The sequence below is a fragment of the Manis pentadactyla genome, chromosome 14 (assembly GCF_030020395.1).
Source record: "Manis pentadactyla isolate mManPen7 chromosome 14, mManPen7.hap1, whole genome shotgun sequence".
Taxonomy (NCBI): domain Eukaryota; kingdom Metazoa; phylum Chordata; class Mammalia; order Pholidota; family Manidae; genus Manis; species Manis pentadactyla.
In genome coordinates this window covers 38,749,763-38,762,681 of record NC_080032.1, presented here as the reverse complement: position 1 = coordinate 38,762,681, position 12,919 = coordinate 38,749,763, and the positions used below count along the sequence as shown (strand labels likewise).

General features: G+C 36.3%; 1 protein-coding gene across 9 annotated transcripts in view; it reads left to right on the top strand.

Annotated features, from left to right (window-relative positions):
* Positions 1 to 12,594, top strand: part of RBMS3 (RNA binding motif single stranded interacting protein 3) — a 1,308,700-nt gene extending 1,296,106 nt beyond the window's left edge. For all 9 annotated transcript variants that reach the window (XM_057491391.1, XM_057491386.1, XM_057491384.1 and 6 more), the window contains one exon: positions 6,154 to 12,594. In XM_057491391.1, the coding sequence (XP_057347374.1) occupies positions 6,154 to 6,160 (7 nt within the window). In that variant the 3' untranslated portion in view covers positions 6,161 to 12,594. The remainder of the gene's footprint in view (positions 1 to 6,153) is intronic.
* Positions 12,595 to 12,919: the final 325 nt, after the last annotated feature.

The following is a 12,919-nucleotide window of genomic DNA, read 5'->3' as shown; positions in this document are numbered from 1 at the left end:
GGTTTTACAATCTAGGATGGGATTTAGACTTATACATAGGGAAGATATGTATGCTGCAAGGAAGAAAATGAATAAGGCTTCTTAAATAGTATAGTAATAGGAGGACACATTTAATTTTTTATTGGCTGGGTAAAAATGTTGTTGGGGGTTGTGATCCCTAGAGCTGATCTTACAGGTAGTTGAGCAGTGTTCCAGGTGAAGTAACAGCATGGCCAATGACCAGGAGTGGGAAAACTCATAGTGTTTCTTTGAGAAGTGCATGCAGAGTAGTGGAATACTGTGAAAAGGCAGATTGGCCCCAGACTCTGGTATCAGGGGCCATACTGAGGAGCTTGGATGCATTTCCTTCATTCTTTGCATGCTCTTCCAGCTGAATGGATTTTGAAGCAATGCAAACAGCCAGTGTCTCACCTGAGGAGGATTGCCCCAGGCAAGTTCACTCTGGATTTGGTGAGACTGAAAAATGTTAGGGGTAAAAGAGTTTATACCAAGCTTTATTCTCATGGTGTCAGGTCGAGTGCTGGAATCATGTCTGCCTCTGGGGCAGTCTGCATGGAGCCAGGCTGTCTCCATCTCTGTCTCCACCTCCTTGCTCTCTCCTTAAGGCTCTGCCTTGCTCCAGGCTCTGCTTTCTGCTCCAGGCTCTGCCTCTGCTCCAGACTTTGCATCTCCTCTGCCCCAAGCACTGGGCAGAACTCTTTATATAGCAACATATCCAATATTGCCTTATTGCTGAGGGGTGTGTAAGCACTAACCTATTACATCATCAAGTAGATTAGGGTCAGGTGAGGATCCTGGCCATGGGAACTTCCATTTTCCCTATAGCCAGACCTACTGTTGCAATGATGCAGACAAGAGGGAACAAAGGTCTGATATAAGATGGTGGCAAGTGTAATAGTGGGGGTGGAGTGGGTGAAATATAGTAAGAGAAAAAAGAAATCACAAAGGGTTTTAAATACCAAGCACAATGATGGAATTATTGATGCCATTGAAAAGCAGATAAGATAAAAACCAAGGAGGGTCTGATTTGTGGAGAAAGACAGGCACTTAACTGTCCTAATAAGGAGTCAATTCAAAGAAGTTTTGTTCTTGGATGTATTTGAGGATGTCTGAGTCTGACCACATGAAACTTTAAGTGTTTAGATGTGTTTAAAACTATGGCTACACCATGGTAATGTGCCTTGACCTATGGATTCTTATGGTGGATAATGCTGAGTGGTCAGCAGATAATGTACATCAAGGGAAATAATTCTCCATCCAGTGTTCCACAGTGGTAAAAAAAATAAATAAAAAGGTAAGGATTTTCCCCACTTGAAGGAATTTTTTTTTTGCACTCCTGTATGAATATATAATACAGGGTGTTCCACAGGGCATGCTTGTTGCTACAGGGTGCCAGAGATGAAAGCACCCTGGAACATGGAACATGGAACGTTTCCCATGTGTGACACGTGAAAACCACTTGCATTGCTTTGCAGACATTTCTTTAAATCTGGAGAAAATTTTTAACGGGTACTGTTTGTATTCTCAGTTTCCTCTCTTTGACATGCTACAAAGTGCTGGGAGCTTTTGACTTGAAACAACAACAGTTAAAATATTGAATGAAAACAAAACAATATCCAAAGTCAAATAAATTGGTGGATGACAACCACTTCTGGAATTCTGTGAAAGGAAGAAATTAATGTCACTCTGTCCAAGTGTTTGTCAGTTTCAGCCAAGAGAAGGTGACCGGTGTCATGGTAAGACATGAGATTCCACAGCACCATCCAAGGAAGACCCTGGGAATTGAGCTAAGCATTCGGATCATGTATACACCTGGGTTCTTTTGCCTGTGTAACTATCACTGAGAAAAGTTTGAGAGATGCAAGAGCTCTCGCAGAGACGTTGATAAGGAAGCATTCATTAGGAAACAGGCACAAATCAGTCTCTACAGCTTTCCCTTTATACTTGATAAAGTTCCAGCAACATTCTTTTAATTTGAACACACTTAACATGAAAAATTCATTCAGGTTAGATTTGATTATTTCCTAGATGGAGGGCTATGTTATCCTGATAGAGGTCACGAGAAATCTACTCCAAGACAGTCTTATTTTAAATTTAATCCCAAAATGGTAGGCTACAATTTTCCCTACATTCTTATATCTTTTCTGTTTGTGTAGAGAGAAGAGCATCTCTAAAATAGGTTAACCACTCCTCATTATTTTGAATACTACAAATTTCACAAATAGCAGCTCATTTCCAGCATCATTATGCTAATTAACATGCCACTACTATTATCAGGCAACCCATTTCTAACAATCATTATGCTAATTGAGATATGGATAGTTTAAAGTCCTTCTATAAACCTCTGGCCTTTCTCATTAAATGATAGCTGACCTCCTGTGGGGTGTGAAATTCTGATTAGGGTAGCTGAGTGCCTCTGCACAATAGCTGAACCCATCACATGTACATTTAACACCATAATGTCTATCCTAAAGATATTTTAAAGTAAATTACAGACATTACAACACGAGGTTTTAGGATAAAAGCTTGAGAAATATAAATCATGTGCATATGAATACAAAGGTTATATTTGGGATTTATGTTGGCAAGTATTTTAATATTCCAAATTCTACTCTCCAAGATAAAAATCAGATATTCACATTTTGTATTCATCCTTTTCTCTCTCTCTCTCTCTCTCTCTCTCTCTCTCTCTCTCTCTCTCTCTCTCTATTGTTAAAAGAGGCTTTTAATGCAAAAGAGACTCTGGTCTCTTATCCCAGAAGACAAAAATGAGACATGGGTTTATTTTGGAAGTTCTATGGAAATTGCAATCCCTGCCCTATTTACTATCAGTTTTTGTTTGTGCTATATAGAAAAATCTTAAAAATAACTAGGACTTGAAACGTAGGAGTCTTGAATCAAAGTTAAATTATAATATGTAAAATGAGAAAGCCTTGGTTCAAATTCCTTCTTTGCCACTTAGTAGCTGTCATTCAACCTTTTGGAGTGTCCTTTTCCTCTTCTTTAAAGTAAGAGATTAGATCAGAGTTCTCCAAAGAGTACAAATTAGGTCTCTTGTATTGAGGGAGGATTTACCACTATCCCCTGGAGTTGAGGTGGGAAGGGGTAGTCAAAAGCAATGCTGGGAAACTGCTTTAACCTAAAAGAAAAACTTTCTTAATTGTAATTCTCTTCAAAGCTGTTGAAATGCTAATAGCCGTGACCTCCTAGAGGGCCAGATAAATACATCAAATGTTTTACTTCCTGAAAAATTAGGGTCTGTGCTGCCCTCCTCCTTTGGGATTCTAAGAGAATTTTTCATCGTATTTAATTATTAAAGAACTCTAATAAATTTTTCATTGTCAACATGATGATTATTTTGATCCTAATTAAAAATTTTTTTGTTTCAATACTTCTTTGCTGGTGTCCCGACCACTTGTTTAGTTTACCTATGAGTAATCCAGTAGTGGGAGTAGATGTGCAGTTTTTCCCAAACTCTGGACCACAGACTCTCTCTTTCCACATGGCGTCACGTGAAGCTAATGGGTCAGGAGTGATTCAGGGATCATTCTGTCAGTAGATGATCCCTAAAACTTCCAAGTCTAAAAGTCTAGAGTCTTAAAATTATGGTTTACTTCTTCCTAATCTGTTCACACTGCTTTTTGGGGGAATGGGGGACGTGAAGAGGGTAAGAAAGCTCAAAATCACTCGAAAATGATTATAGATTCCATTATCTATGAGTCTTTCACCATTTACACTGACCTTAGAAGGCCCTTAACCTTAGACCAAGTAAGGCAAGGTCTTTTTATTCTTCAAGTCTTCTCTGGCTAACTGAACTGACATGAGCACCAATTCCCTAATCACTGTCAGCATATTAATAATATGCAAACTACTTGATTAACATCCTTACATATCCTTTAAGCTTGTGAGTAATAATACATTCTTTTTACATAGTTCTTTACAGTTTGCAAATGATTTTTGTACTCATTATCTCATTTGCATGATTCCTGAAGTTGCAACCCACTTTATTTCTAAAATAGTCTCACTGCCCAACTTAAAACACTCTTGTTGCTAATGATCACAGACTTGAATATTTAGAAACCTTCTATTTTTATGGATATCAGTGCAATGCATAAGCATTATGTAATTGTGTAACATATTATGTAAATGTGTACTTTCATACTTCATCTAGAACAGAGAAGGTGGACTGGACTAAATTCAGTTCTATTAAGTAGCAATACCTTTTCACTTCAGATTTCCGCTAGCAACCATGAAAATGTAAAGTACAACCATTTGTTTCTCCTCATTTGTTTTCATGTAGCAATGAGACCACTTGAAGTATCAAAGAAGTGATAGGAGAGGACTACTGGAAACATCTGTGTCAGGATTGAAAGTAGCTCCATCCTATCTCACAAGTATGGACGCTTGGAGACCAGTGTATATGACATACGTGAGCAGTGAGGATGTTTTGTGTCCATATCGTTCACTGAGTAAAACACCATTCATTGAGCTGCTCTTATAGAGGTGTATTAGGTACATTCATGGTATATTAGGCATTTTCTGCTCAATCGGCAAGGTAGATGGGAAAGGGAACAAAGAATAGACCATAAAATAAATACACAAAACCAAGAAAAAAATAGTTTTGTTTCCAGCAAGATAGATGTTTAGAAATAAATAAAGTGTGCAATTTACAAAGGTATAGTGAGAGAGCAAATATACACCAGGGTTCCCATAACAACTACTACTAAAATTTTCCTTATTGTAGCTGCTATTATGAAAATTTTAATGCATTTCATTTTAAAAGAAATTCCACTTTCTCGCATAACATAGGAAAAAATGTATTGCTAGAGATTTAAACTATTGGTTAAAAATGGAAATATTTGATTATCAACTAGTTGCTTCCCTTACATGATTCTAGGGATGAATTCTTCAGGCTTCTAAAAGACACAGCTGATTCTTATAAGGGATTTTTGCAAATTAGAAAAGGAACTGAGTGATTAACTGTCATACAGTTCGAAACACTGTTGAGGGCTTTTTGTGAATTTGATTAAGGTCCTGTTGCTTAGATCAAATGTGGTTCTGCATCAGACTACATAGCTTGGGGAACAGAGTGTGGGCTGGAACTTAGCCCCAACACCCTTCCTCAGCCATGCATCTTACTTGCCCAGTAAACAACCTATACAACTATACCCAGCAACCCTGAGGTTTCCTTCCTGAATTAAGCAACCAGGCATCAGAAGAATCTGCAGAGAACAGAGAGGAGACTTTCATCTAATATAACCTACAGATAGTTTTAAAAAATCTCGTTTTTATAGCACACCCCTGAAGTAATTTAACAAAATTCTAATCCATGAGTGGAAGAGCTAAACCAAAAGGTCAACCCAATAGAAGCTCAACCCTGCAAAAGTGGTGAGGCAGAAGCAGAAGACATTATTTGGGCTGGATTAGGCAAAGTGGCATATAGTAAAAATGACATTTGTCTAGTTAAATACCTATTATGTGCATAGCATTCTGCCAGACTTCTGGAGAATAAAAAATAAAAGTAAAATATAGTCCCTGCTCTCAAGAATGTAAAATCTGGATGAGATGGATGAGCAAGGAAGAAAAGAAGAGGCGAGGGGAAGAAAACTTAATTGCCCTCTTAATTTCCCTACTTATTTACTAGACCAATTAGGCTTTTGTGAATATATGTAGTGAATACCACAAGAGAATATGCAATCCATTGCTGTTCTTGGATGCATAGTAGGGACTCACATCTTTGTTGACTGAGTCAGTGATGAGTCCCATGGGAGTGTGGAAGAGACAGCAATACTCAAAGAATTTCTGGGGGAGCTGCCTCATCAGCCAGCCATCGGGAAATAGGCTTCATGACCATAGGGAGCATTGCTTGCTTGGGTTGATTTGTAATATTTATTACTTTAGAATTGAAAAGTGTTCTTGACCTATTAGCCTTGATAGTTAATGTGAATAAACTCTCTGGTTCAAATACATATTTGTGTGAAAGTGGCAGAATTTGATACTTACTTAAGCCCAATGTGCTTCTACAACTTTCTTGATGACTCTATTGTATCGCAAGGGCTTAGTAATCTTTTTAAAGAGACTTCCTTGGAAAAGAGCACAGATGATTTCAAAGTTGCTTTGATGTAATGACCACTCATTCGATTGTTTTCACAGACCGTGAACAAGACTGAAGAATGTCTGAAACTTTGCCTTGAATGAAGAAACTTCATTGAACAAGAAGCTGGCTTCCAGTTTGCACAGGCGTCGATGGAATGCTTTTTTTTTTAATTTCCTACTTATCCAATGGAAAAAAAGGTGTTTTTATGTGCTGTGCAAATGGTTCCTTCATGTGGTCTGACAGTTTATTTTTGCCATCATTTTTTTTTTTAACTAAAGAAACAAATCCTGGAAGAGGAAAACAAAAACAAGACCATACACACATACATTACAAACAAAACAGAGAAGGTTGAAATTTTATCTGGAAGAATATTTGAACTCAATTCAACTGAAGGTGTAGATAGATTTTTAAAAAAAAAAAACAAAAATTCTGATGTCAAGAGGTGGGCAAGCAGAAATGGAAACAAATTGTCTTCCTCAATAATTAAGCTATTCTTTCTTTTTCCCTTGTTGAAATCTAGTGGGTTGGATTTTTATTTTATTTTTTTCTTAGAAATATTTAGGTAAGGTTTATCTTGAATCTTAATTGCCTTAATTTTAAGGACGTCAAAAGCTCTCGAGGCAAGCTGTCAACGTCTTGTTAAAAAAAATATCAAGAAAGAATTGAAATATTGTGCCAGCTTTAGCTGGTACAGAAGTTTAAGACTATGAGTTTTTAGGGTGAAAAAAAACTGTACAGTTTAAAAGAAAATGCTTTTCTTCATTTGAAGAAAATTTGTTGATAAAGGAAACTCTGGCAACGGCAAGAATTGGGAAAATGCTGGGACTTTTCATGAACTTTGTCTTAAGTGTTCAATCATTCTAGAAGGCTAAAACATTTTATGGAGAAGTTACTAACATTGGTTTAAAAACAACTGCATTAGAAATAATGCGTGTTTGGGGGGCAGAATGCAGATTTTTTTATTTACGAGGCGTGATTGCTAGCAAAAACATTAGTGCTTTTTATCTGCAGTCTTTTTTATGAGCTTTACAAAGTTTTTAGTCAGCTTTGCTTGTCACATTGCAAAACCTAGCTTAAGAGCATTAAAAAAAAAAACTTAAGTAGATAGGAGCTTATGGTCAAAAAGTGCAAAAACAGAAAAAAAAACAAACAAAAAAAGCAATAGATAGAGAAATTGTTGACAATTTCTGTAGTCTTTCCTAGTTGTGATCAAATTCAGCCTATGGATGGCCTATTTTATACCAAAGATGAAGTGGCACCCTATTGCAGTCCAGAAAATAGAAGTTGTTTTTTTCTTTCCTTCTCTTTTCTTTTTAAACTTTTATTTGAACTACATGGCCGGACCAGTTCTGACTGTGTTGTTCGTTTAAACTACCTTCCACTGGTGTTTTACATACTGCAAAAAAAAAAAAAAAAAAGAAGTTGTCTTTTTTTTTTTTTTCAGGTGTATTTGTTGATAGTAGAAGCTTGCATCTGCTGTGTTTGGCAGTTTGAACATGAAGAGTTCTGGATACCAACAGATTGAACCAAATGACTTTAGATTTTGTGAGCTTTTGTGGTTCCTTAGTAGCTCTTTTGAATAATGAAACCTGTATTGATGGCCACCAATAAGCCAAGACACTTGTTTAACAGATGAAATTTCTTTATGGGAATGTTGAATGGAAGATACTTCCTGAACTGGTCTGAAAGGTCATTTGTCAGAACAGCTTAGTGATATTCCATTAAGTGGTGAGTGGTCTCCTGAAAAGGCCTCAGAGTATTTGTGACAATAGTCTTCCTTCTAAATTCCAACATCTCTGGGGTTTGTCTGGTCCCCTCAGTCCTTGTCGTCATCCACCATGAATAGGTATCTTGATTCTGCATTTGGGGAGGAGACTTCTTCCTTTTGCCTTCTTTCGTTATATTTATATATCCTGGTGTTGTGAGAAGAAAGACAAAATAGACCTTTTTATTTCAGTTTAACTCTCTGAGGCAAGTAGGACCAGTAAGATTGAGGATACCAGTAGTGAAATTTAGGTAAGCTTTTAAAATGCTAGTTGACAATCAAGAAATTGTATGATTCATATTAATAAGAACCAAAAGAATTAGGTTTGATCAATCATTAAAGCCAAAGGAAATATATTTGCATTGAGAGTAACGCCAAACTTTTTTCTAAAATGAATTAAATTGACTTCGCAAATAGCTCTGCATATTTGATTCATGAAATCCATGTTCATCCTGTACAGTTTTATCTGAAATTAAGGACAATGGAACTTTGTTAATTGAACTACATACTAGAATTGCTTTCTGAATGGTTCATTAGAATCAAATAGGTGAAACTCTTTCCACAAACTAAGGCACAGGTACCTGTCTTAGTCCAGAGGGAAGAGGGAACTGCATTAAATGCACTGTAAAAGAAAACAGGGTAGGCTTTTAAAACCTAAAAAAGAAAAGAAAAAAAGAGGTAAATCATATTCCCATTAGGTCAACATGAGTAATGAGTTTGACTCATATGAAACTGTCAATATTGTGCTATTTATGACATAAACAAAGGCCGAGTGTTCAAATAGACCTGGTTCTCTTATTTGAAACTTCATGTTTTGGAGACTCAGATCTAGAGAGTGACTCCCTATCTTTGCAGTCAAAAAAAAAAGCAAACCCATATCCAAGAAAATGTAGCATGTGCTACAGAAAAATTCCAACTGGCCACACCCATCCTTATGGTTTGCTATGCTTTAGAGAGAATCCTAGATTTTTACTTTCTTCTCTCCCATCCTTCAGCTTCTCATGTATTTTGTGGGTAGCACTTAAGTTTTACCCTTGAGAAGTGGGCCCTGAGGTCCAAGGAGTATAAGCAAATGCATATGGGAACTGTGTTTTCTGTTTGGCTTTTTCAGTCTCTCAACTTTTTGTATACATAAGGATTATCCTGGGCATAATTCATTTGAGTATGAAGGCAATAGACTTTCTTTTGCTTCTGTTAAAAAAGAAAAAAAATAACGTGATACAAAGAAAGTCTCATTTACACAACTGACAAAGAGGCTAAGAGTAACTACCCTGTGGCTAGGGGATATGCCTAGGTAACTTCTTGTTTCTATTCAAAACTACTGCTTTATTTATACATTCAGAAACATTCTTTTCAACTATGAAATTTCAATGACCTCCATATTTTTTTAAAGCCACTTCAGGCAAAAGGAAATTACCTGTCGTTTTACATGTCCATGTATGTTTTGTGTTTGGATTTTTTATATCATGTCATTCTATAAAATATCTAATTTCAAACCAAAAAGAAAAAAAAAAGAAAAGAAAGAAAAAGTGGCACATTCAAATTTGCGTCTGTTGTCTTACCTAATAATTGTTTTACAAGTCAAGTCTGGGAAAGAAAAACAAAAGAAAAAACTGTCAACAGGTAAGCAGCATCCCATTGTGTGAAAAATAAAACAACCCGAAATATGTGGTTAACATATACAGACGTCAGAATCCTAATGTAATCAAAGATAGATATGTATTATGGTGAGTTTAATCCTACTTAGGACTGTAACCATTTTTTTAAAAATATTCTAGTTCAGATTTTCAAGCATTTTTTCAGATGTTGCCAGTTTTTCTTTTTGACTTGAATTGCCAAGACTTAGCCTAAACATCAGGAAAAAAACTAAAGCCACTATCCAAGTGGGATAAACACTATCTCATCCAAAATCTAATTATGTGGTCCCTGGAGGAATGGGTTTTGTGTCAATAACAATAAGGTTTTGTCAGGGGAGGCAACGTAGGAACAGAGACTGGGGAGCTCCTCAGGGTCTTCAGAAGACATCATGGACTCTAGGGGAACTGAAGGGGTAATATTAGCCAGTACTGATGACTGTCCTTAAAACACTGGCATGTCTTGAATATTGCAAGTGACACCATATTGAAAAAAAAAAATCCTCTGCCTGATACCAGTGGTTAGGATTAGTTTGGCCAGGATTAGTTGGTATCCTTAGATTTCATTCAGGTATTGTCTCCAAGCTTCCCTTGAATCAATTCTTCCTGTGACCCTAAGAGATCTGCCACAATGGAAAGCATATAAAACTCACATCCACTTCTTCTAATGAAAAATTACATGGTGCATGGTGTTAAAAGCACCCATAATAGAGACCAAAGACTGAGGACAGAAGGCTAGATGGAGCAGGAAGTTCATTGTGTTGACAGAATATATCGACCCCTGGCAAAACTGCTTTAAAATCAATTTCATGTATGACAAAAAAATAAGGACTTATTTTTTTTTCCCAAAAAAACTTATTTTGAATAACTAGGATGTGTCCTATATACCCAGATATCTTTTACAGTACTCTAAAATCCCTAGTGAGAGTAAGATTTGACTTATATGGGACTTTTGCCATCTCCTTCATGATTGAAAAGTTTCAACATACTGTTTAGACAGATTATAATGTTAGTAGGAGATTACAAATACAGTTGACAATTCAGTCTCAGTCTTAACTTGAGTTGAGCAAACCACTGTAGATGAGCTGATAAACAGAAATTCTTAAGTGGGTTAAATGTTTTCCTATGATAGAAAATTAAAGGAAAGTATATTTATGTATATGTATAAAACATTTGGCACATTTGAGGACTCTCACTTCCTAATAAAGTTTTAACATGTCATAGAGCCTTGATTTATATTATCTTGCCCACAGAATGGAGCAAAGGGTGAGATTTTGTTTCTCATGTTATTGTGGCTGGCATGCTTCAAAATTTTGAGCTCACTGGGACTGATAACCTCTCGCTCCAGTCTGAGGGACCGATGGAATTTAAACAGGCTCATTGATTCTGTACATTATGACCTTCCTGCAGCAGAATGATAATGGGATTTCATTAATGAATCAATTTGTATTACAAATAGCATCCACTGTGGCATTGGAAGACAATTGACTCTAACTCAGATTTAACATTTCTTACCAAATATTCTTAAATATGAAAGCAGTCCCTTAAGCCGAGTGCTCCTGGTCATGGCTGTCCTTTGTGGACCACATAGAGCTCAGGAATGCACAAAAGCTAAATACAAGATCCCTGAGTGGCCCAAAGATCTTTTATGATGTAAGGCAGGGAGGCTCACCCCTGACTGGTAATTTCTTTGATTTTTGGCTTTATGTCCCTATACCTCTGCTCACTGTCACACAAAAAAGAATGGACGGCTTCTCAGTATTCATTTCCTTGTATTTCAGGGAGGGAAAATAGTGTTTTGAGAAAAGCTGCTGCCATGCAGGAAGCTTTAAAGCTGTAGAAGAGGTGAGATCAAGCTTGGAGTCTGCAGAAAGGACCACTAGGCCACTGAGTCCCACTTTTTATCCATGTCATTCTCTCTAGTTAGTAACTGCCCGGACTGTCTTGCAGAAATACAATCACTCTCAATTTTTGAAGGGCTAGTTTGTGGATTTGTTTTGTTTTCTCTTTTCAGCTTTTAGGTCTTGGGCTCTATTTGCTTTTATTAACATTTTACCCCAATGGTTGAAAATAAACATTTGGAAATAAAATTCAAATTTTATTTTATTTGTCTATTTTATTTCTTGTTAAATATTGATGTATTGAAGGAAATTATCCATAACGCCCCTTTCCCCACCACAAATAATTAAGAGTTGGCTGTATTCTTGCAGAATATAAAGGAAAAAAACTGTAGCAAAGAATTAGGCTTCCTTCAAAAGAAAGTTGTTTTGTTTGTTAACTACTGAAATTTGAACTAGTAGAAAAGGTCAACTCAAAATTGAGTTATGAGATAATAGCAACTCTTGGTTAACTATACACTCGGCCCTTTCTTAAATCTTTGACCAAAAAAAAAAAAATGCATTAAACAATTGTTTATTTTCGAATTTGCATTACTATATTAAGTAATTTGACACTCCAGTCTATTTTTTCATAATCATTTCAAATTTAAATAGTGTCCAAGTGTAGCACTATTGTTATCCTTTATATTTTAAACCCTCTGGTCCCTGATTATTAAGAAAGATGCTCTCTCCTCCTCCCTAAAACATGTTATTTCCTCACATATAAAAAAGGAATGATTTAATACTTTTCAGGAATGATAAAAACTATTTCAAAGAGACCTTAAAAATGTTTTCTCCATTCTGGAAATTAATGCTTCCATTTATTTAAAAAGAAGAATGTAATTGGAATCTTAATTTTTTAAATTTATGTAAAAGTGTACTTGCTATAAAATATTCAGTTTCTTAAGAAAAAAAAGGGACATATAGTTTCTTCAAAAACCTTGTTTCAGGCTATATTTGACTTCATGGAACTTCTGAAACATTATTCAATTTCAAACTCCATTTACGAGCATTTTGTACTGCTGTCTCTGACTGTCATGGAAAGTTCTGTCATTCTATGGTGTTTCCGGTTTTATTTTTAATTTTTCATCTGTACCACAGTCAAGTTAGCTACCATTTCCCCATTCCTTGGGCTTTCTGTAGATCAGTGGATGTTAGGTTTAAACTTCTGTTTTCTTTGATGAAGCTTTCAATAAAAAATGAAAATAAAACCAACCGAGTCAAGCCATTGTGTTTGTTTTCACTCTTCCAGCGATGGGTTGAGGGAGGGGCAGTTGGGAGCGCGCAGTGTCTGTCTGATACACTGCCAGCTTCCTAGAAAATTCCTCAAAAAAAGAACCATCCCTGGTAACAAAAAGAGAGGAGGGAACTACTTTCTATTCATTCAAAGGGGCATAAGAAAGCCACAGTTTGCGAGCTTTGGGGTCATAGACTGCTTAAGTCTTCCCAGGCCCCTGCACACTCTTCTTACTTTTTGTACTTAGGGATTCAAAGATCAACCAGTTTCTACATCCAGGCATGCCTAATGGCTACCAAGTACTTGGTA